This window comes from Echiichthys vipera (assembly GCF_963691815.1).
Source record: "Echiichthys vipera genome assembly, chromosome: 1".
Lineage (NCBI taxonomy): Eukaryota > Metazoa > Chordata > Actinopteri > Perciformes > Trachinidae > Echiichthys > Echiichthys vipera.
Genome location: NC_139826.1, coordinates 19,457,091 through 19,477,292, shown reverse-complemented (window position 1 = coordinate 19,477,292; position 20,202 = coordinate 19,457,091). Strand labels below are relative to the sequence as shown.

The window sequence follows — 20,202 nt, the reverse complement described above, 5'->3', positions numbered from 1 at the left end:
AGACTGCAGTTCATTTAGTCAATAGACATCATCACCTCTACTCCAGTGTTTTGTTACAGTACCTCTAGTACTTAATCATCATACCAGGCAGAGCATCTTGTGGGGTAATTGAAACCATTTTCCAGCTATGTGAATCTTATTTTCTTCAAGGCAAGGATCTTAAATAGTTTAGCGCCAATGTGAAATGCTGTCTCACACATGAGCTTTTTTCCCCATGTCTTAAACTGTAATTCAGGAAAGCAACGAGTCTCAAATGGTGTCTGTCTGAAGAGGACATCCTGACAACAACAGCAGTCACACCACATGGTGGCACTGTGGTGAGAAGAACAAAGTGAACCAATCGTGTGCGTTGTACCACTGACGTCACCAGAACTAGCCAATGGGCGTGTAGCTGAGTGGGTTGCGGTTTGTTCCGGTGGAGTTTGAATTTTCCAACAGAAGAACCCAAACAGTCGGTGATTAGGAAGCAGCGCGCCCAAAGTAAGTGCACTTATCTTCAATATTAACTCTAGTAGAGATTCATTCGAGCCTTAAATGAACACCTGTCGTTTCACAACACATGTTTTAATCTCCAGCTGATAATTTTTTTTGCGTAAAACCGCGTTCAAACAGCTAACGTTAACCGTTAACAGTGAGGTTAAGTCCAACAGAAACAGTTGCTAACGGTCCCCTTCAAATTAACGCTTAATTGAATCCATTAGCTAATGTTTCAGGCGTGCTTTTATCTAACGTTCACGTCACTTCACTAAATAACGCTACAACTAACAACGTTACGAGAGCTACGGTTAACTGTAACGTATCTAATTAATTTCGGGTCACTTCACAATATTGGTAAAATAGAAATCAAACGGCCATTCATAAAACGTTACATTAGCCAGTCACAGTTATAGATGAGGTGTCATTCAGCAATGCAAAGAGTTATTTCATTTGTTTTGTAAGCGACACCATGAATTGGACCTAATGAATAATGCTGGCTAACTTGTGTTTAACAACACGTGATTGTATTTGGCATTTGAACTAAAGAAAACGTGATTAATCTAACGTTACCTCTGAATTTATCCTGGACAAAAGCAATACTTATTGGTCATATTTTATGGGGCTTTGTTGTTGTTTATTCAGTCATCATAAAGCAATATTTTGAACATATCACAGTGTAAACTCAAACAGTAAATAGAGATTAAAAAAGTTGAGGAAGAAGCAAAAGTTTTGCCTATCCTATTTTATCAATGAAATCTACCCACCTCAAAGAAAGAGGAATAATAAAGAAACCAAGATATAAGTAAAGAAACAAGGAAATACATTATTCACATTTGTAACCCCTCAAAAATAGCATTACAATCAATTTTCTTGGAAAACCAAAAAAGGAAAGAAAACAGAAACCAAGTTATCAATAAAGAAACAAGGAAATAAATCTAATCTGTGTCATTAATGAGCAGATGAGTATATTTTCCCCTCCTCAAAGAAGTTGATGTGTGTTTGTTCAGGTGATAGACCATGAGCTGGGCGGTGGAGGAGTGGAAGGATGGACTTCCAGGGAAAGCCCTGCAGAAGATCCAGGAGATGGAAGTCCAGCTGGACAAACTGAAGAAGGACAGAAACCAGAAACAGTTTCAGCTGGACTCTCTTGAGGCTGCCCTGCAAAAACAGAAACAGAAGGTCAGTGTTCAAGAGGGATCGATTGAAAAGAATTGAATAAATATATTTTAAAATGAATCTATTACTGTTGCATTGTCCTAACAAAAGTAGTAATTCTACCAGAAAAAATACAGACTCAATCATAGAAATCCATTTGTTAATGATCCATGTTTGTTTTCTCCAGGCGGACAGTGAACGTACTGAGACCTCCGCTTTGAAAAGAGAAAACCAGTCTTTAGTAGAGTCGTGTGACTCTCTGGAGAAAGCCCGTCAAAAGACTACCCATGACCTCGGAGTCAAAGAGCAGCAGGTCAGTTACTTATGTGACAAAGCAAGAAATGTCAGCTGCAGCTTTGGTTTGCGATCATTCAGTACAAGAAGCTATCAACACACTGATAATTAACAGCTGATTAACATTTTACAGATGCACTTGAAGCCAATAAACAATGTATTTTGTAAAAATCAAATGATCTTGACTAAATCCCTTTCCTAAACCTAGGTGAGTTACCTGGAAGGTCAGCTGAACTCCTGCAGGAAGACCATAGAGCGACTGGAGCAGGAGCTCAAGAAGTAAGTTCAGAGTTTTTTAATGCACTAGTTCATAAGTAGAGAGGGTGAATTTACAGTGTAGCTCCTGTGACACGTTGTTTTGTCAAGTACTGAGTAAGTCATGCTTAACATGAATACATCCAAACTATTTGACCTGATGAAAAGAAAGAAAAGTTTTGACTTCTGAATGCTTTCATGTTGTCTTCACTTCTGCTCAGATACAAAAATGAACTGGATCGTTCGCAGCCTGCTGGCTCTTCCTCCTCTTCATCCTCGTCTGAGCTTCAGTCCCTCACTACCCCACAGAAAAGTATCCCTACCCCAGCTCCTGTTCACTCCTACAGACAGCAGGGTATTTCACATAGTTTTTTATTGCGTCATAAGTTCCTGTAGTATGTATTTCATAAATTCATGTTATTAGAGTTTTCTTCACCATAGTTGTTTGGTTTCTAGTGATATGCTTACCTGTCAGGCAGGTATTAATGCAAATGTTAGTGATATTGCTGCTTCTCATGTGCTGGAGTTTTTTTTATATTTGAGCCACATACATATCTGTGAGTGACTCCGGATGTCTCTGTTTGTGTTCCATAGACAACAGACTAGATGACCTTCAAGAGAAATACAGCCAGGAGGTAGAAGAAAGAAAAAGGCTAGAGACTGAACTCAAAGTCCTGCAGGTCAAAGTGAGTACATTACTTACATTTATTTTGCGGATTTATTTCTTTGTAGTTGGTGATGTTAACTTATCGCTTGTCTTCTAGCTGTTGAACCAGTCCTCAGTCAGTGTAAGCCACAAGGACATTGCTGCCCGCCAAGCTGGATCTTCCATATTCCCATGGCAAAAACAGGATCAGGCTCACAGCCGCCTGTCTCAGGATGCAATGGAAACGCCTCTGAAGAGGCGGGGAACGTCCCTGTGGGACGCCCATGAGGAGACGCCTATTAAAACCAGCCAGCGGATGAGCTCCTCCCGAGCAGCGCAGAGTCCCTGTGGATCCTCCCAACAGATGGATCAGCTGAAGACCATCAACCAAGGTGGACTGTTTGTAGTAGTGTTTAGTATCTTTTTCATGATATATTAGACATCCTATTATTTTGCACAAGTACTTTCTCTGAAATATGTATTTGGCTTGAGTTGAGTCAAGCAACAGGGCTTACATTTTTTTTAACTTTTTCTTCATCAGAGCTGCGTGGTCGTGTGTCAGAGCTGGAGAGGAATCTCTCCACTCAGGAGAAGGAAATACGTAGCCAGGCCTCCAAGCTGCAAGAACTACAAACCCAACTTAACCAGGCGCGCAAAGATCTAACTGAACGGGACAGAGATCTGGCCAAGACCAGCCACGAGCTGCGTCAGGCCACAGACGGACACCAGCAGATTGTGGCCAAGGTAGGCGTCCATGATTGGTAATTTGTCTCTATTTTCATTGTAGGGGAGATGGTTAACAAACATCAGATAACATGTAAATGACTAACAACTATTCTGCTTAATGTTCTCAGTGTTCATCAGTTGAGCAGAAGCTGAAACAAGTCTCTGAGGAGATGAGCTGTCAAAGGCACAACGCTGAGAGCTGCAAGCGAGCCCTGGAGCAGAAACTCAAGGACCAAGAGAGAGACAGTCAAAAGGTGCAACAACCTGGTGTCATAACATGATTAGACCGTTAATGTTTTTTGTGAATATTATAAATAAAAATGCTTATTATAGAATTTTTTTTTTTTATTCTTTTAAATCCTAAAGTTTTGTCTCTGTTATTTTTGTGTAGGAGCTAGCCCAGCTGCAGACTTCTTACCAGGCTTTGGACCAGCAGCTGAACCAGACTAGAACCAAGCTAACACAAGAGATCCAACAGGCCAAAAAAGACCACAATGTACTGCAGGCTGACACAGAGAAGGTACCATAACCTGTGACCGGAAAGGAAAGTCACTGAACCCTCTAAGGGTGGCACATCAATGCCTAGTTATTTCTTCTTCAGAAACCTTGTGTATGTTGCTTTAACGGTGCCGTTTTCCAGCTTCTGTACCTCCACTGCTCTCCTATACCTCAGTTTCAAGAGCCTGAATCAACTGTCACCGTTTGTAAACTGCTGACAATGTAGACAACACAACAATTTAAATGTTGAAATTCAGCCCAGCTGTTTGCAGCAGCTTTTGTCTAATGAAGGGTTTAGAGCATTTGTATGGGACACATGTCACACTTTCTGTCCTTATATGTACTTCTTCCTTATCATCTTAACTCTTCTGCCCTTATGCTCCTTTCCAGATGTGCTTCCAGAAGAGTCAGATGGAGAAGGAGGTGGAGGAGCAGAAACAGAAACTGTTGAGGTCAGAGCAGAGCCTCCAGGCCAGCCAAACCAAAGAGCAGGACCTCCGCAAGAAAGTGGAGGTAAGTTGCATTTGGTAGAATACCCACTTAATCTAATTGTGAAATAACAAATAACGAGCAAGTCTACTCATATGGCTTTTATAATTTCTTAACTAACTTAAAAGCCTGTTGAAATCCCTACAAATGGGTCTTCCTTATTCAACATTCTTTCTTTATTTTCCCTGCCACACCTTTTCCTTTTAACTTCCCCTCAATTTGCTACTCATGTTCTCTCCATATTTGTTCTCCCCTCCAGGAGCTGCAGAAAGAGAAGAACAGTGTGACTGTCCAGTTGGACCAGAGCAGCAGGCACCTGAGTCAGCTGGAGGGAGAGAAGAAGAGTGTAGACCAGAGCTTCAAACGCACCCAGGGATTATTAGATGACCTCAAAGGTAAATTAATTGAAGTAAAGGCAATGGCAGCCGTTATTTTTTATAATCATCTGAGGTTATCACTGTTTGTCTTTTTCACTCTGCAGCCAGATCAGAGGGTCAGGCGGAGGAGCTGAAGAGACTTCAGACCAAACTGGAGCAGCAAACTCAGGCTTCGGCCCGGGACCTGGAAAACTTAAAGAAGACACTCTCTGACGCAGAGACCAAAAATGACAGGTGAGCCTAGTTTTACTAGAAAAAAAGGAAGTTCAATCACACTTTGTGAGAGAGAGTAAACTCTGTACTATACTATTATATTAATTTAACATGCTTGTCAATCATTGTAAATGTATTTATCATATATTTATGTAGATCTCAGGGTGAACTGCAGAAACAGAAGCAAGAGACAGAAAAGCTGACCAACAGGTTGACAGTGATAGAGAAGGAGAGCCAAGATCTGAAATCCAGCCTGACTGCGAGTCAGAATGAGAGCAAGGAGCTGAAACAAGAACATCAAGCTCTGCTGGAGTGGAAGAAAGAAAAGGAGACATTGATTAATGAAACTGAGGCTGTGCAAAAAGACCTCACTGACAAAATTGGCAACTTGGAGAAAAGTCTTGTCTCGCTGAACGAGGCTAACGATGAGGTTAAGGTAAGGTGATGTGGTTCCCAATATGTTAACTTAAATTAGGTAGGAAAGGTATACCACATAGTCCTTCCAAATCCCTAAGGCTGCATACTGAACACTTGTTCTTCTGTCATCGAGGACACAGACATGCATATACAGTAGAACATAATGGCTTGTTAAGCTGTTTACCCCAAAACCTGTTAAATTTTAGGTTTGCCTTGGATTCACAATTTAATTATTTTTAATAAAGTTTAAAAGACCCCAGTAGCACAGGGACAATTTGTTCCTTAAAGAAACCTCTATTAAATCCACATAATTTTCAACCTATGTTCTCCAATGTATTCTTGCGTGTGTTGTATTCTAATTATGGCCATTAATTGCTTTTGCCGATTCTGCGGGCTGATACATTTCTACTCACTATTGTAGAAGCAGCTCACGAGGGTAGAGGGAGACAAGGCAAGTCTGTCTGCTCACATCGATTCCTTGAAGGGAGAACTCCTCAACAAGAGCACAGAGTTGGAGGAGAGGGAGCATCAGTACAACGAACTCCAGTCTAAATTCTCAGAGGCCGGACAGAAACACACTAAAGACCTGGAGAATGTCGCTGTGCAAGTGGCTCAGCTTGAAGTACAGGTGATTAATTGTATTATTTGTTTTTGTTTTTTAATACATTTCCCTATACATTGTAGATTTTGAGTTGTTGAATGTGGTAATTGAAAAACACTGCATCTCTCCTTCTTTCTTGTAATCGAATGATAAATAATCTCTGCATCATTGAATTAAACTGCTTTTATTCAGATTTTGGTCTTGGACTGGTAACAGCACAGGGATACCAATAACTTTTTAAAATCTGACTGGACCTATAGCAATATAATTAATAGCCACTGATTAAATGTATTCCCAGTTTGGCCCAGTGTTTATTCTTTGATCTGAACAGGTCAAAGGTCTGGAGTTGCGGTTGCAGAAGGAAATGACTCGAGCAGAGCAGGCTGAGAAAAGCAACACAGAGCTGCAGGGCGAGCTCCAGGCAGCCTGCGACCTGGCTCGCTCCAAAGACCACCTGGTAGAGTTGGGTCAAGTGGAGATCAGTCATCTGAGAGAGAGCCTCGCTCAGGCTACTGCACAGCAGGAAGAGCAATCTGCCGGGTGAGAGTTTCATTTGTGGTTTAGTTAATAACTTTGAATTAACTCTTTTCCAATACAATGGTCCTGCTGTTGATTCTACCCTGCAACACTGTGCAACATGAGATGGGGGTTTATAGGATTATTGATACAGCCATAATAAATGACCTGTGTCCCCCTTGTTTTCTTGGGGAAACAATGACTGTATTTTGTTTTTAATTTATTGTCTGTCTTTGGTGTCAAATCTCCACCAGCTTGGCAGAAGAGAAGGCAGCCCTGCTGAAGCAGTGTGAGGAGAGTGTTTCAGCAAAGGTTGAGGAGGCCGAGCAGCTCATGCTGCAGTTGCAGGAGGTTCAGCAAGAGCTGCTGCTCACCAAAAAACAGGTCTGTTTTGCTGGAATCAAACTTTAAAAAACTTGTTTTTCCCTTTCCGTCATTTCTTCTTGAAGTTGATTAAACATTTGTTGCCATTTTTGTGATGTTGTAATGGAATGCAATATGTTATATTGTACAATAATAATCGTATGGCCAATAAGTACATTATGATCAAAGTATATTCGCGATCATACATTTCATATTTACCCAAAGGTATATATGGTCCCAAAAAGAGTATTATAACTGGATGTAGTGAGTGTTTCTAATTTTAGTAGCAGGTTATATTTACTATGACCATATAATGTTATGCCTGGTGCTTTTACAGTTACACATTATTCCTGATTTTCATCTTAAGAAATAAAAGTCATGGTTGAATTTTCTGTTCATGTTTCAGGTCAGTTCCACAGATCAGTTCCTGAAGGTTCAGGAGCAACTGGGAGCTGAGCTACAGAAACAAATTAAGACACTGTCAGAAAGGGAAGAGGAACACAAAAAGAAGTATGAGAAGAAATCAGAAGAGCTCAAACAGTTAGAGGAGGAGATGAACGATCTGCGGAGCCACACAGAAGAGGCGGAGAAGCAGCTCAGAGAGGCTGAAGATCAGCTCTTGTCTCTGGAGAAACAAAAGGCTGAGCTGGAAAATGAAGTTCAAGAGACGAAGAAAGAGGCTGAGGTAAAGTGTGCTTTAAAACAAACAAAATAATGTTAGTTCTACATATTTCCTCACACTGAACTGTACCTCTTACAAATACTAAACTAAAATATATTTCTTATGAAGACCCTCCACCAGGCTCATACTGAGAAGATCAACAACCTTCTGGAGCAGATATCTTCCTTAGAAGAGGAGGTAACAACAAGCAAAGATGCAGCAGAGAAGCTTCCAGTGTTGAAGAATGAACTGGTTGTGTCCAACCAGTCCAATGCTGATCTTAAGAAGCATCTAGAAGCGCTTGAGAAGAATCACTCCTCCACTATTGAAATCAAGTCCAACTTGGAGAACACCCTGACCGAGAAAAACAATCTGATCTTTACTTTGGAGAGTGTGGTGAAAGAGCTCACAGAGCTTAAGGGTAAAGAGTCAGAGAGTCATGCGTTGGAGCTTGAAAATTTCCTCAACAAAGAGAAGATCCTCAAAGAAAGGCTGGAAGCCGCTAAGACATCAATAACTGCTGCTAAAGCGGAATCAAGTTCTCGACGTGGGGAGATCAAGACCATGAAGACGACTCTGTTGGCTGCTTCCCGTGGCTTAGAAGAGCGAGACGATACGATAAAGAGTCTGAAGGAGAAGCTGAATAAAGCAGAGGCAGAGCAGGCTAAAACATCAGATCTCCTGAAGGAGAAGATGGTTGCCATGAACAAAATTAAGGTTGGTTACTGATGTATTCTTGGTTGCTGACATTTTGGGCCTTTAATGTCTGCAATCTTCTTACATGGAGTGGAAACAGTTGTATTGTGTCTTAGAGGTAATATTCAAATCAAGTTTGGTGAATATCTTTTTCCCCCACATTTTTCACATTAAGGTGCAACTGGAGATGCTGCAAATGGACCTGGAAGACAACGAGACGGCCATTAACTCTTTTGACAGTCAGGTGGAGCAGCTGAAGGGAACCATAGAGTCACTGGAGGCTCAGCTAGCTCACAACCAAACCCAGATGTCTGACATGGAGGCCAGGCTAGAGGACAGCAAAGCCCAGGTCAGGCTACCACCTTACAGTCAAGTCTGTCAAACTAATTTTGTGCCACAGTTGCCAGACTTTGTGTGGCGATTAATTTCCCTCATTCTTTGGAGCTCAACATTTTAACAGCTTTCCATGAATTCTTAAATTTTAATGCATCTAGAAAATATCCCTGACTGGATTCAATCAAACTTCTTTCAGGTCTCTGTCTTGGAAACCCGGTTAGATGAGGTCCAGTCTCAGAACTCGGTGCTGGAGACACAGTATGTCACAGCTCGGGAGGAGCTGATGGAGAGGAGCTATGAAATAAGTCGCCTGGAAGAGGACGCAGTCAAACAAAAGCAACTGGAGGAGAGTGTTGCTACTTTAGAGTCTAAACTCAGTCAGGCCACAGAGAACAATGTCAAGTTAGAGTCAACACTCAGGCAGATCATTGAGGACAAAGACAAGCATCTTAACCAGTTAAAACAAGAGAAAAACAACCTTGAGGCTAATTTGAAACAGTTAACAGATAACAAAGAGCAAGTAGAAGCTGAAATTATTCAATTAAATGCAGAGAAGAAACACCTGGCAGCCAGTTTGGACGAGCTATCGGAGGAGAACAATCAACTGCAGACCAATATTTCTCAGAAGATGGATCAAATGACTGTAGAGAAACAAGAAGCTGAATCGACCCTTAGACAGGTCATCGAGGAGAAAGCCAGACTAGATCTGGCCCTCAATCTGATAAACGAGGAAAGGGTCCAACTCGAAGCTAAACTAAGTGAGCTAACCTCCGAGAAGAATAACTCCGTGACCAACTTGAGTCGAGCAGTTGAAGAAAAGCTCCAGCTGGAAGTTGGCTATAATCAGCTGAACGAAGAGAACGTCAAACTACAATCTAGTGTGAATCAAGTCACTGAGGAGAAGCTGCGGCTACAAGAAAGCACAGAGAGGTATGAAGAGGAGGTGGCTTCACTGAGAGAGCAGCTCGAGATGAGGGACAAGAGGAGTGAAGAGGAGAAAAGAGAGAGGTACTGTACAAGTCTAAATGATTCACTATCATTAAATTCCTCAGTATGTATGTATTTGTACTTTGTTAAATGTTTTGTTTACTATTAATAATAGCAGGTATTATGATAGCATCACTTTTATGTTGTGTCACAGGAGCCAACAGTTTAAGGCGGAGCAGGCAGAACTGCATCAGAAGTTGGCAGGCTTACAGAAGGAGCTAGCAGTGTTCAAGCAGAAGTACGACTCACTGCTGGAGCAAGTGGGCCAACAACACAGCCTCATACAGCAACTCTCAGACAGCGAACAGGGAACCCAGAAACCAGAAGAAAAAATCAGCCGTATGGAGACTGAGGAGACCGGTATTGATGGTGAGTGTAAACCAAAACTAGATTCATGTTTTTCATCGGACACTTCTACTATTTTTAAGTGTGAGTGAAACACTTGTTATGATGAAGGCCAAGCAAAACTGTCGGTAGTATAAATTAGCAGGCAGGTTGTGTTACTTCCTGGTCTAGCATAGACAAAGAACAGTTTTATCAGTCTTCCTCCGTCCGTGGGGTCTTTTTCTTTTGCCGGTTTTGTCAGAGTTCCGTTGTTCCACCGTCCGTCATTAAAGCTACCTGATTATAGCTACTGTAAGCTGTTTTGTTGACTTCCCTCTAAGTGAAATGCTCTCTGGTAAGCAGTGATGAGTTTAACTTTATATATCTAGGGCTTTTATTGTGAAAGGTAAGAATGAAGTAGTGAAGCTGTAATGCACTGCTGCTGACGATGTAGGAGGATTGTTTGCTGTCTTCGTTCAGACTACGAAGGCTCTGTGTTTGTTTATTTATTTATTTATTTTTCCTATTTCATTAGCTCAGGCACAACTCAAGAGCTTTCCTCTTTCTTAGTGCCGTAAAGCGTGTTTGCCATTTTGCCGGGACTTTGTAACTGGTGGCAGACTGGGAAAGCGAGGTTTATAGAAAACCATTCTGAGTGCCTGTGGTGTTATTATTCTATAACCATTACATTGTGCAATCAACATTTACTTCATAATGATAAGTTAATACAGAAAAGTTATTTGTTTGCACTTTTATTTTGAATGCGTACATTTATATTGAATTACCTGTTATTATTTCCCTAACAGAAGCAACAGGACAGACTGATGTAGAGCCCACACTTGATACAAGCACCAACACTGAGTCCCCTCCGGTGATGGAACAGCTGAGCTCTGTGGTGTCTGACAAGGCTTTCAGGTACAATGAGTTTTACACTCAGCACAAATACACAGTGAAATGCTTTTGAGTGTTTTATTATGTGGTAAATACATCTTATCTCCCTCAACCCTGGTAGTGAGACAGAGCTGGTAGTAAAGGAGGGTATCCTTGAGAAAGAGATGATCCAGGAACAACTGGATGAGGAGAAGGAGGCATGTGTGACTGATGTTGAGGAGCAGCACCATCAACAGTATACCTTAGAGCAGGTATTTAAATCTACTTTTGTCCTTCAGTAATGGTGATTTTATGGGTTTAATTTGAGTATACTGACTTTATTCATTTATTATTATTGCAATCTTGGAACTTTTGATTATGACAGGGAGTGTGAATTTCTTCTTCTTTCTTACAGCTTCCTGAAGACTTCAGTAGTCCCAAAGATGTTCTTGAATGCAACCCTGAGATATGTGAGCTTTCTCTAGCATCATCCTCTGTTGGTGAGATGAGACAGCTGGAATCCTTTGGTGAGTAATTTAATGGTGCTCATGACTGCATTTTGTTACTTTGAGTTCAACATTTTCTGCAAAAGTACTTTAGAGTCTTTCACCTTTGCTAGTTATACAGTAGTTACAGTGGTAAATAAACTTTTCAAGGGGGATCCAAATGTTTGGCTGTTACTGAGGCTAAAACATGTACATCTGTACCGTTTTCACTCATGAACCCTGTACAGTGTGAAAGAGTGCTGTCCAGAGCTGCTCTTTCACACAACAGGAGATTCTCCATGTCAAATGTGTTCTCACCTCCTGGAAATACTCTTTGGTTTAGGCAAGGTGTGGCACCTGGGAAAAGCTTGACTTGAAGCACATTTCACCGCGGTCATGTAGCCAGTTATAATTTGGTTATAAACTACTGAGCCTCTTGCCGTTCGGCCCTTACTGCTAGAAGTTCCTGAATCTCGTTGTCTCTCCAGTTAGACATTTCCGATGGCGTCTTTGTGTTAATCATCCGTCTGAGGTTTCATTTCTTCCGGTTTGGGCATGTGCATGATAGGAACATCATTGCTGCGCCCTACTCGAGCACCCTACGAATACACTGGAGAATGAGCGGCTGTATTCAGACATGGACTCATTTGATGACTAAGCAGACTCACTATTTGGGAGCTGGAAGAGTAAACATGTTTATTTCTGGCTTGACTGATTCAGACATTTGCATTCTCACATACAACTCCGGCGGGTAATGTCTAGATAATTTTAGGTGTGAAAGTGGCTGTAGACTTTAAATTCGATGCTGGATTAGACGCTTTCAGATTGTTTTAAATCCGATCAATATAGTGTAAATAATTATATTTTCAATCTCTCTGTCAGCGACAGAGTCATCCCGGGTACAAGACGACCTCTGCGATTTCAAGGACATAATTGCAAAACAAGAACTCCAGACCCTGCGCTCAGAGTTTGATCTACTGAGGTCCGACCTCACACTGAGAATGGAGTTGACCTCCGAACTTCAAGTTCAAGTTCAAAACTTGGAGAAGAAAGTTCATGCAGCGGAGGAGGAGGCACAGGCTGCAGCTCAAAAGCTAAACACTGCTTTGGAGGAGAAAAAAGTCATTGTTGACCAGGTAGGGGGAAGAAATTGCAGAATGCCAATAACACTTAAATAATAAATTATATGTTTACACTGTCCCTTAAGAATAACTAATACTAATACTGTGTGCTTAATTTTAGTTGGCTCAGCTGTCGGAGGAGAGGGAGACATTAACTCTGCAGCTGCAAACCTCTAAATTCCAGCTTGCTGATGTTATGGAGATGCTGGAAGGACTAGAGATGACCAAAGGTCAATATTTTCCTAATTTACTGCATACAAGGGATAAATCTCACCATGCAAGATTATTTACTGAATTTAAACCTCAGCCTCACCTGTTAACTATATGTTGTCGTGAACAAACACAACATGATTTATGAAGGAATGTGCAGACTTTAAGGTCTGTACTGTATTTTTGTCTGTTGGCATTAATTAGATATCTGCTTGGTTCTGCAGGCGGATGGGACGAGAAATTCCTTCAGCAGGAGAGCGAGCTGAAGAGGGTTCGCTCTGAGAAAGCTAACCTGGAGCAGCACATCCTCGGCATGGAGTCTGAGCTGGAGACCTTGCAGGGGGAGAGGACCAAACTGGGGGGTGAGATGGAGACCCAGAGGAGGACTTGTTCAGGCATGGAGCAGCAGATAGATACACTTACGACAGAGGTGAGTATCTGGGAATTATCCAGTTAAAGCAGTATTTAGGTTTAGGCATTTCAGCAACAGCAAGTCATTACTGAACACGGTTTAATTTACTTACTGATCCATCGGTGTGGAACCGCTATTCTAAATCTTCCTATCTCTCCAGACAACCCAGCTGAGGGCTGAACTTGTGTCCTGCAGCGAGGAACGAGATGACCTGAATCAGTCTTTGGGCCAATGGAGAGAGAAAGTTTACAGTCTGGAGAAGACCAACTGTGACACCAGAAACCTAATTTCCATCCTGGAAGATGACATCAGAGCAGGGAGGAAGGAGTATGAAGCACTGCAATGCAGCATGGAGAAACTGAAGGCAGAGAAGCAACAGGTATGGACCTGTGCATTGTCACCTTGTTAGGTTTTCACCTACGAGTCCTTCACCTTTTAGTTTTCAATGCACAACATAACAGCATGAAAGCATAGTAGCAGAAATGCTTCTCTGAGTCTATTGGCTGATGAAATCTCAAACATTCTCAGCTCTTCTGCACAGTCTTGTCTGTATCTTACTTTAAAATTGTTGCAGATGAGGTCTGAATGTTGACATTATATTCAGTCATTCCCTTTTCTCCATCTTTTTTCTCATTGTCAAAGCTGTTGGAACACATAAAGGCACTGGAACAGACAATATCCCAACAGAGTGGAGAGAAAAAGGCGCTTATCGGTCAGCTGGACATGATTAAAGAGGACCGCACCTGTGTTCATCAAAATACTGAGTCCATGGTCAGCAAGATACAGGTGAGGGGGTTATAACTTAACTAAGGTTTGGTTTTCACAAAGTTTCCTCTTTATCTTGTTTGTTAAAAACAAGATACAGTATTTTGTGTTTTAAAAAGTTAGCACACTTTTCAGTATCCGGCTGTCTGATGTAACACCCTTTCAGAATACGATTTCCGGGACCAAATGCTCCATAAAACAGACAACACCGGCCGAACTTGTGAATGATTACGATCACCTCTTTCGTTAGTTAGACATTTTTTCATCGATAAGAAAGAGATAAAATTACAATTAGTTTGTTTTTTAAAAAACTCCACTGCTGTGTTGTAAAAATACGAGGCTTGGACATCCCGTCTTAACAGCCGGATAGAGTGCATGGTTGATTCAGATGCTCTGTTTTCTGATCCTCCTGTTTCCCTCCTTTTTCTCCTCAAGGCTTTAGAGGGTGAAGTGTGCCGCCTCTCACAGTCTCTGGAGTCCTCTCTTGTGGAAAAAGGAGAGATTGCCTCTCGCCTGAACTCCACACAAGAGGAGGTCCAGCAGATGAGGACTGGCATTGAAAAGCTCCAGGTCCGCATTGAGTCAGACGAGAGAAAGAAAAAGAAGATGGGAGAGCTGCTCAAAGGTGACTCTTAACATCCTTTGAAATAACCTCTTGAGTTTTGCGTGTAAGTGTTGGCCTCATTGTTACTCTTTGCCTCTCTAGCTGCCCAGAGGAAGTCTGACTTACTGCAAGATCGCATTGATAGTCTGGAGCGAGAGAAGGAAGATGAAGAGCAAAGTCTAGAGGAAGCTGTGTTACAGGTATTCTGTTTTATAAACATGTATAAGTCTAAAAATACAAAAAACACTACTCCTGTTTTACATCGTAAGGGCTCATTTTAACCTTTGCCTGGATTAAATTCACATGTGAGGGGGTCAACATTTGCTCAGTTTGTATTAAATATAAATATTTTATGCTCCTACTCAGGCTGAAACCGCCAAAGCTGAGCTGGAGGAAGAAAGGAGAAAGGTACATTCAATTCTGATACCCTTTGCTGTATACCTGTGATGTTTTTCTTAAATAGTAAAACATGACAGTTGTTGTCAACCAAGCAATATATTAATCAGATTTCTCCTCCCTTTCTCTCATGCTGCCCTTTTCCTTCGCATCCTGATTTTTGTCCTCCATCCACCCACCCTCGACTTGTCTCCTTACACAAACTATTTGACCCTCAGGTGGAAGAGGAGAAACGAGAGCTCGGTGAGAAACTGTCAGAGCTCTCGGCCATACTGGACAACCTGAGATCTGAGAAAGAATGCATGGAGAGAGAGCTGGAGACAAAAAACAGGGAGATTGAAGAGCTGAAGGCCACTAAGGAGGAGTTGGAGAGAGGGCTGCAGAAGGCAGAGGGGGATAGAAGGGATGAAGAGGAAAAACAGAAATGCAGGGTTGAAGAGCTGGAGAAAGGAATGAGGGAGGAAGCGGAGAGGCAAAGAAGTCAAATGGATAACCTCCAGTCACTGCTGGAGGCCTCTCAGCTGAGAGAGATCTCTCTAGAACAGAAGAGTGCAGAAATGGAAGAGGAGAAAGAGAGGAGGCAGTCTCTGCTGGTTGAGATGGAGAAAGAGAAGATGTGTCTGCAGTCTTCTCTGGAGAAGTGGCAGACAGAAGGAGAGAGCCTTCGCTCTCAGGAAGAGGAGTGGAAGAAAGAGAGAAACAACTTGCGGACCAGTATTGAGGCTTTGGAAGAAGAAATTAAGGAGCTTAAAACACTCATAAAAGCTAAAGAGGAAGAGCGGGAAAAAGAGGCCGATCAGAGACGCGGCTCAGTGGAATTCATCTCATCTCTTGTGGCAGAGAAAGAACAGAGAGAAGAAGAAAATAGACGACTGGCAGAGGAAAAGGAGAAACTGCACTCGACCCTGTTTTCAGTGGAACAAGAGAGAGATAACCTGCGCTGCACTCTTACATCTATAGAAGAAGAGAAAGAAAAACTGGAGCGAGAGGGGGGGCTGTTAGCTGATGAGAAAGAGAAACTTCAGTCTAACCTCTCCTTAATAGAAAAGGAGAAACATGACATGCAACAAACTCTTTCTTCATTGAAGCAAGAGAAGGAAATAATCGAGGAGGAGAAACAGACGTTAAAGGCTGAGAAACAAGAATTGCAGTCTTCCCTTTCTTTGATTGAAGTCCAGAAAGATAACCTATCTTCAGCTCTTTCTTCACTGGAACAAGAGACGCAAAAAGCAGAAGAAGAGAGAGGGAAATTTATAGAGGAACACCAGACTCTTCAATGTACAGTTTCTTCTATGGAGAAGGAGTTGAAAACATCCAAACAGTCTGCTGCACAGCTCAATGAACAGGTACACGCACTGGGCTAAAATGTCCACACATGCACACTGAAATAATCCATTTCACCCTGTACCTTCAAATAATAATCACCAGATGACTTTTACTCGTTTATGTCTGTGGCAGTTTCTACAAGCTGTTCTTAAATCATTCTTGTAATCGACAGCAGCCTCAAATGAGACATAAGTGAGCTTATCCGTTCACAGGCCTTAGTGTGGAGGTAAAATAAAACTACGATAGCATCCTTTAAGCAAGTGTTGTGTTGTGTGGCCTAGACTCTGTGTGCAACAGAAATTTACTCAACTTCAAAATTACATTTATTACAGTTGAATGGTCTACATACAAGACAGATATAGGCAAGAGTGATAATTTGTTTTATTTTTTTTCCACATGACTAAATCTTATTGTTTTCTGCTAACCCTTTTCAGGTGTCAGAGCTTACATGTCAGGCCGCTCGTCTGTCTAAAGAGAGGGACTCTGCCCTGAGCAAGATGAGTCTTTGGATGAAGTCCTGCAAACAGCTCGAGCAAGAAATGTTAAACAGTTCAGGTGTGGAAAATGCTTTTGAGTGATTTTTCATTGTTTTAAAAAAAAACTTGTCGTGGAAGTAATCAGGACCCGTTAAAATTCTCACTCTAGACACGGACATCAATTTGTGTTTTTAAATAAATCCTCATTAATCCAAGATCTGAATAATACCAGACAAGGGCCAATATTCTGAAAAGTTTAGATGTATTGTTTTGTGATTATAGAGATAATAGTTTTAAAATATAATGCTACAGATTTGAAACTGTGCTATGATAGCGTTGGTGTCAGTGCTACATGCAGTATTCCATTTACCTAAATTACTTTAAAAATATAAATAATAATGACATGAAAACTTCAGTCATTGTGCTGAAACTCTGCATTGTGTTGTGTAAACAAGATTTAATCTCTAGAAGGTGCGGCTGCGTCATTTTGTTAACATGGGCCACGTTTTTGTTACAGGCGACAGAAAGCACAGCGATGAGGTGCCGACTGAGGTGAACCAGCTGAACTCGGAGGCAGAGACGAGGAAGAAGGAGGTGGAAGACCTGAAGACTGCCCTGCAGCAGAAGAGGGCAGAGGCAGAAGAAAAAACTAAGGAGGTGGAGAAACTTGAGGCTTCCCTCGATGGAAGGAAGAAGGAGTTAGAAGAGAGAAACGGAGAGTTGGAGGAGATGAAGAGCGAGCTGGAAGACCTAAACAAACTGCTGGAGGAGAAAAGCAGGGAGGCAGATGAGAGCATTGATAAATACTGCAGCCTGATGGTTAAAGTCCACAAACTGGAAGAGATCAATGATGCCCTGACAACCCGGCTGGACCAGCTCACTGCTAGTCAGTGTGCTAACGAAGCTAGCACCTGCTCCAGCAGCACTGACGGTGGTCGCCGCCGCCACTCAGGAAGGAAGTCTTCCTCCAAACATCAGGAAGAAAAACTGGATGACAACACTGAGAACAACGCTCCTTCAACACCACAAAGGTCTCCTCAGGGATCATCTTCAGGGAAACGGGGTCACCGTGACATCAGTAATAAAGACAGTGCCCAGGAGGCCCTGCACAACCTGACAAAGAAGATCAAAGCCAATGCAGTGACCACACCCAAAGCAAAAACTGCACAGGGAGAGGAGGAGTTCAGACCAGAGGGACTTCCTGAGCTGGTGCAGAGAGGTACGTCTTGTTGGCTGGTGAGCTAATGTAGCCACAGCTGTAGCTCACGCACATCCAGGAAAAAAAGAGGCACCTGTAGTTTCAGGGATCAACACAAACTTTTAAAAGTGGTTGCCAAGCTACTAACCTGGCATCAGCATTTGGTTGCCAAAACCAAGAATATAGTTGCCATTTTTAATCAGTTTATGAGTAAATAAGATGCTCTTCAGTTATACGCAAGCTTCATAATGAAAATGTGACCCAAAAAAAGACCCCCAAAATTTAGAAATGTCCTTTTTTGTTTTTTCTTCCGGTTCATCTGGTTCTTTGTCAGTTGAATTAATCTGCACATTTGTTTGTGATGTTGACGGGTTAGTCAAACCTTTCGCCCCACAGTCAAACAACCTTATTTGCTTCAGTGTTGTCTCTAAAACAGATGACTGTGTGCACCCGATGTGAGTAAATGCATCAACACACAACAGTTTTCTGGTTCAGGTCCTGACTGTAACAAGAATATTTAACTATAATGCAATTTATTTTGGGATGTGCGTTTTCCTGTTTGCCATGTGTTTTTGTTTGTTTTTTTCACGTTAAAAAGTGTGTAACTTGGAAAACAATTTAATGCAATTGTACAAATATGATATATCACTGGGAGGAGAACTACTTGGCAGAACAAAGCAAGACTTTTTACTCATCACGAGTCATCATTTGTCCTCTCAGGTTTTGCTGATATTCCAATGGGGGAGGCCAGTCCGTTCATCATGAGGAGAACCACGGTGAAGCGCTGCAGTCCCCGACTTGCTTCCAGACAGACCGTTCCCACACCTGACGGCAAGGTGAGCAGCAGCTCACACACACTCGCACTCACGCAGGCATAGTACAGTATTCCACCTACCGTCACACATACACACGTACAATATACTCATTATTCAGTTTAGAGACGAGTATTGTGAACAATGGAGTCCAGGCATAGTACAGAAAAAGACAGATGAGTAGAGCCACCAGTGTCACTGCAGCAGAGTGTCTGGTCTTATTTTGACTGGTCATAATAAACAAAAACAGCCTTTAAGTTGTTTTTCTTAAGTCTGTGCCTGCATTGATGCTAGTATCGCTTTTTCGTCTTGTTTGTGTTGTACAGCTGCCCTTGCCCCCTATATTGAGGCAAATGTCAAATGCCCCAGAGATCAAGCTAAAATATTATTACCCTCTGTCCAATGTGGGGAAATGCAGTACAGTGGTTTTGCATTTTCAAAGCAGTTGGTGTGTTGTGACACTCCACATAGAAAGACTTATTGACAGCTGGAACTATCCACCAATCCCTGGAATATTCACATTACAGGATTACTTAGCAGAGCAATGATGCACTGTACCTTTCTAACTAATGCAGATGGAAAATTGCATTTACACTCTGGCTCAACTTATCCATGCAGTGTCACAGTAAGGGCAGAGATACAAACACTTTAGAAAAATGGATACAGTATCTTTGAGGTCACCAGTTTGTGTCTGATGAGTCGAACTTTCTGGGTCAGTGTGTACTGTACGTTAGTTAGATTGCCAGGGCCCCTGAATATCTGGACCCCCCTCACCTTTCTGTCAGTGCAGGTCAGCCTCTAATCGCGTCAGGTCAGCTGAAGTGAACCAGTGGAGATTTAGAGGATGTAGAGGTTTCAGGTCAGCGATGTTCAAAGAAAAAGAAAAGAAAAAAAACTACTGCCGACCGTGCATGACTTTGTGTCTTTACATGTGTTTAATTCACAAGTTCACTCTCCCTCTCTTCATCTTGTTGTCTCACTCTTCCTCCACAGACTTTGGGCTCCATAACTCTCCAGAGTCCCTCTGCAGAGAGCTCCCGAGGTGGCGAGGAGAAGTACACAAGTTTACACATGACATCAGAGCAGAAAGAGAAACAAGAAGACAACTGTCACGTCCAGTAGATTCATGTGTACACACACACACACACACACACACAGTCCTGCACTTGCACGTTCACAAACATACTCATAGATACACGAAATATTAACAATACACTTTTTTTTTAAAAGACACAGTGAACATTAAAGTAAATGTTAAGTTTAAAATTTAACACTCAAACTGCACCTTTTCTTTATTTGTTTTTCTGTGTGTGGTTGAGCGTGTCACACCTGGATGAAATCACTTTCTTCCAGGGCTGCAAAAGACACATTTGACCTCTTGACTTTCTCTTCATTCTCTTTTAGTAGCCTAAAGTCATGAGTATTCAAATCAGTCACTAACTCAAATCAGATGATGGGGCAGTGTGAAGAAGGGTGCAGAACTTCTTCTTTCTGTG

General features: G+C 41.9%; 1 protein-coding gene across 1 annotated transcript; it reads left to right on the top strand.

Annotated features, from left to right (window-relative positions):
• The first annotated feature begins 457 nt into the window (after nucleotides 1-457).
• cenpf (centromere protein F) lies at nucleotides 458-19,898 on the top strand. The gene is made up of 38 exons (XM_083925965.1): nucleotides 458-480; nucleotides 1,485-1,656; nucleotides 1,820-1,945; nucleotides 2,135-2,205; nucleotides 2,403-2,536; nucleotides 2,776-2,867; nucleotides 2,946-3,219; nucleotides 3,369-3,571; nucleotides 3,682-3,807; nucleotides 3,945-4,073; nucleotides 4,442-4,564; nucleotides 4,800-4,935; nucleotides 5,022-5,151; nucleotides 5,287-5,566; nucleotides 5,969-6,175; nucleotides 6,480-6,688; nucleotides 6,919-7,048; nucleotides 7,434-7,712; nucleotides 7,818-8,405; nucleotides 8,560-8,733; nucleotides 8,917-9,728; nucleotides 9,862-10,076; nucleotides 10,838-10,946; nucleotides 11,044-11,173; nucleotides 11,317-11,428; nucleotides 12,269-12,522; nucleotides 12,629-12,737; nucleotides 12,942-13,147; nucleotides 13,290-13,508; nucleotides 13,772-13,915; nucleotides 14,330-14,519; nucleotides 14,601-14,698; nucleotides 14,865-14,906; nucleotides 15,113-16,240; nucleotides 16,655-16,775; nucleotides 17,214-17,915; nucleotides 18,615-18,730; nucleotides 19,700-19,898. Exons 2-38 carry the CDS (start codon nucleotides 1,495-1,497, stop codon nucleotides 19,826-19,828), a joined length of 8,409 nt encoding a protein of 2,802 aa, XP_083782091.1. The 5' UTR covers nucleotides 458-480; nucleotides 1,485-1,494; the 3' UTR covers nucleotides 19,829-19,898.
• The last annotated feature ends 304 nt before the right edge of the window (nucleotides 19,899-20,202 follow it).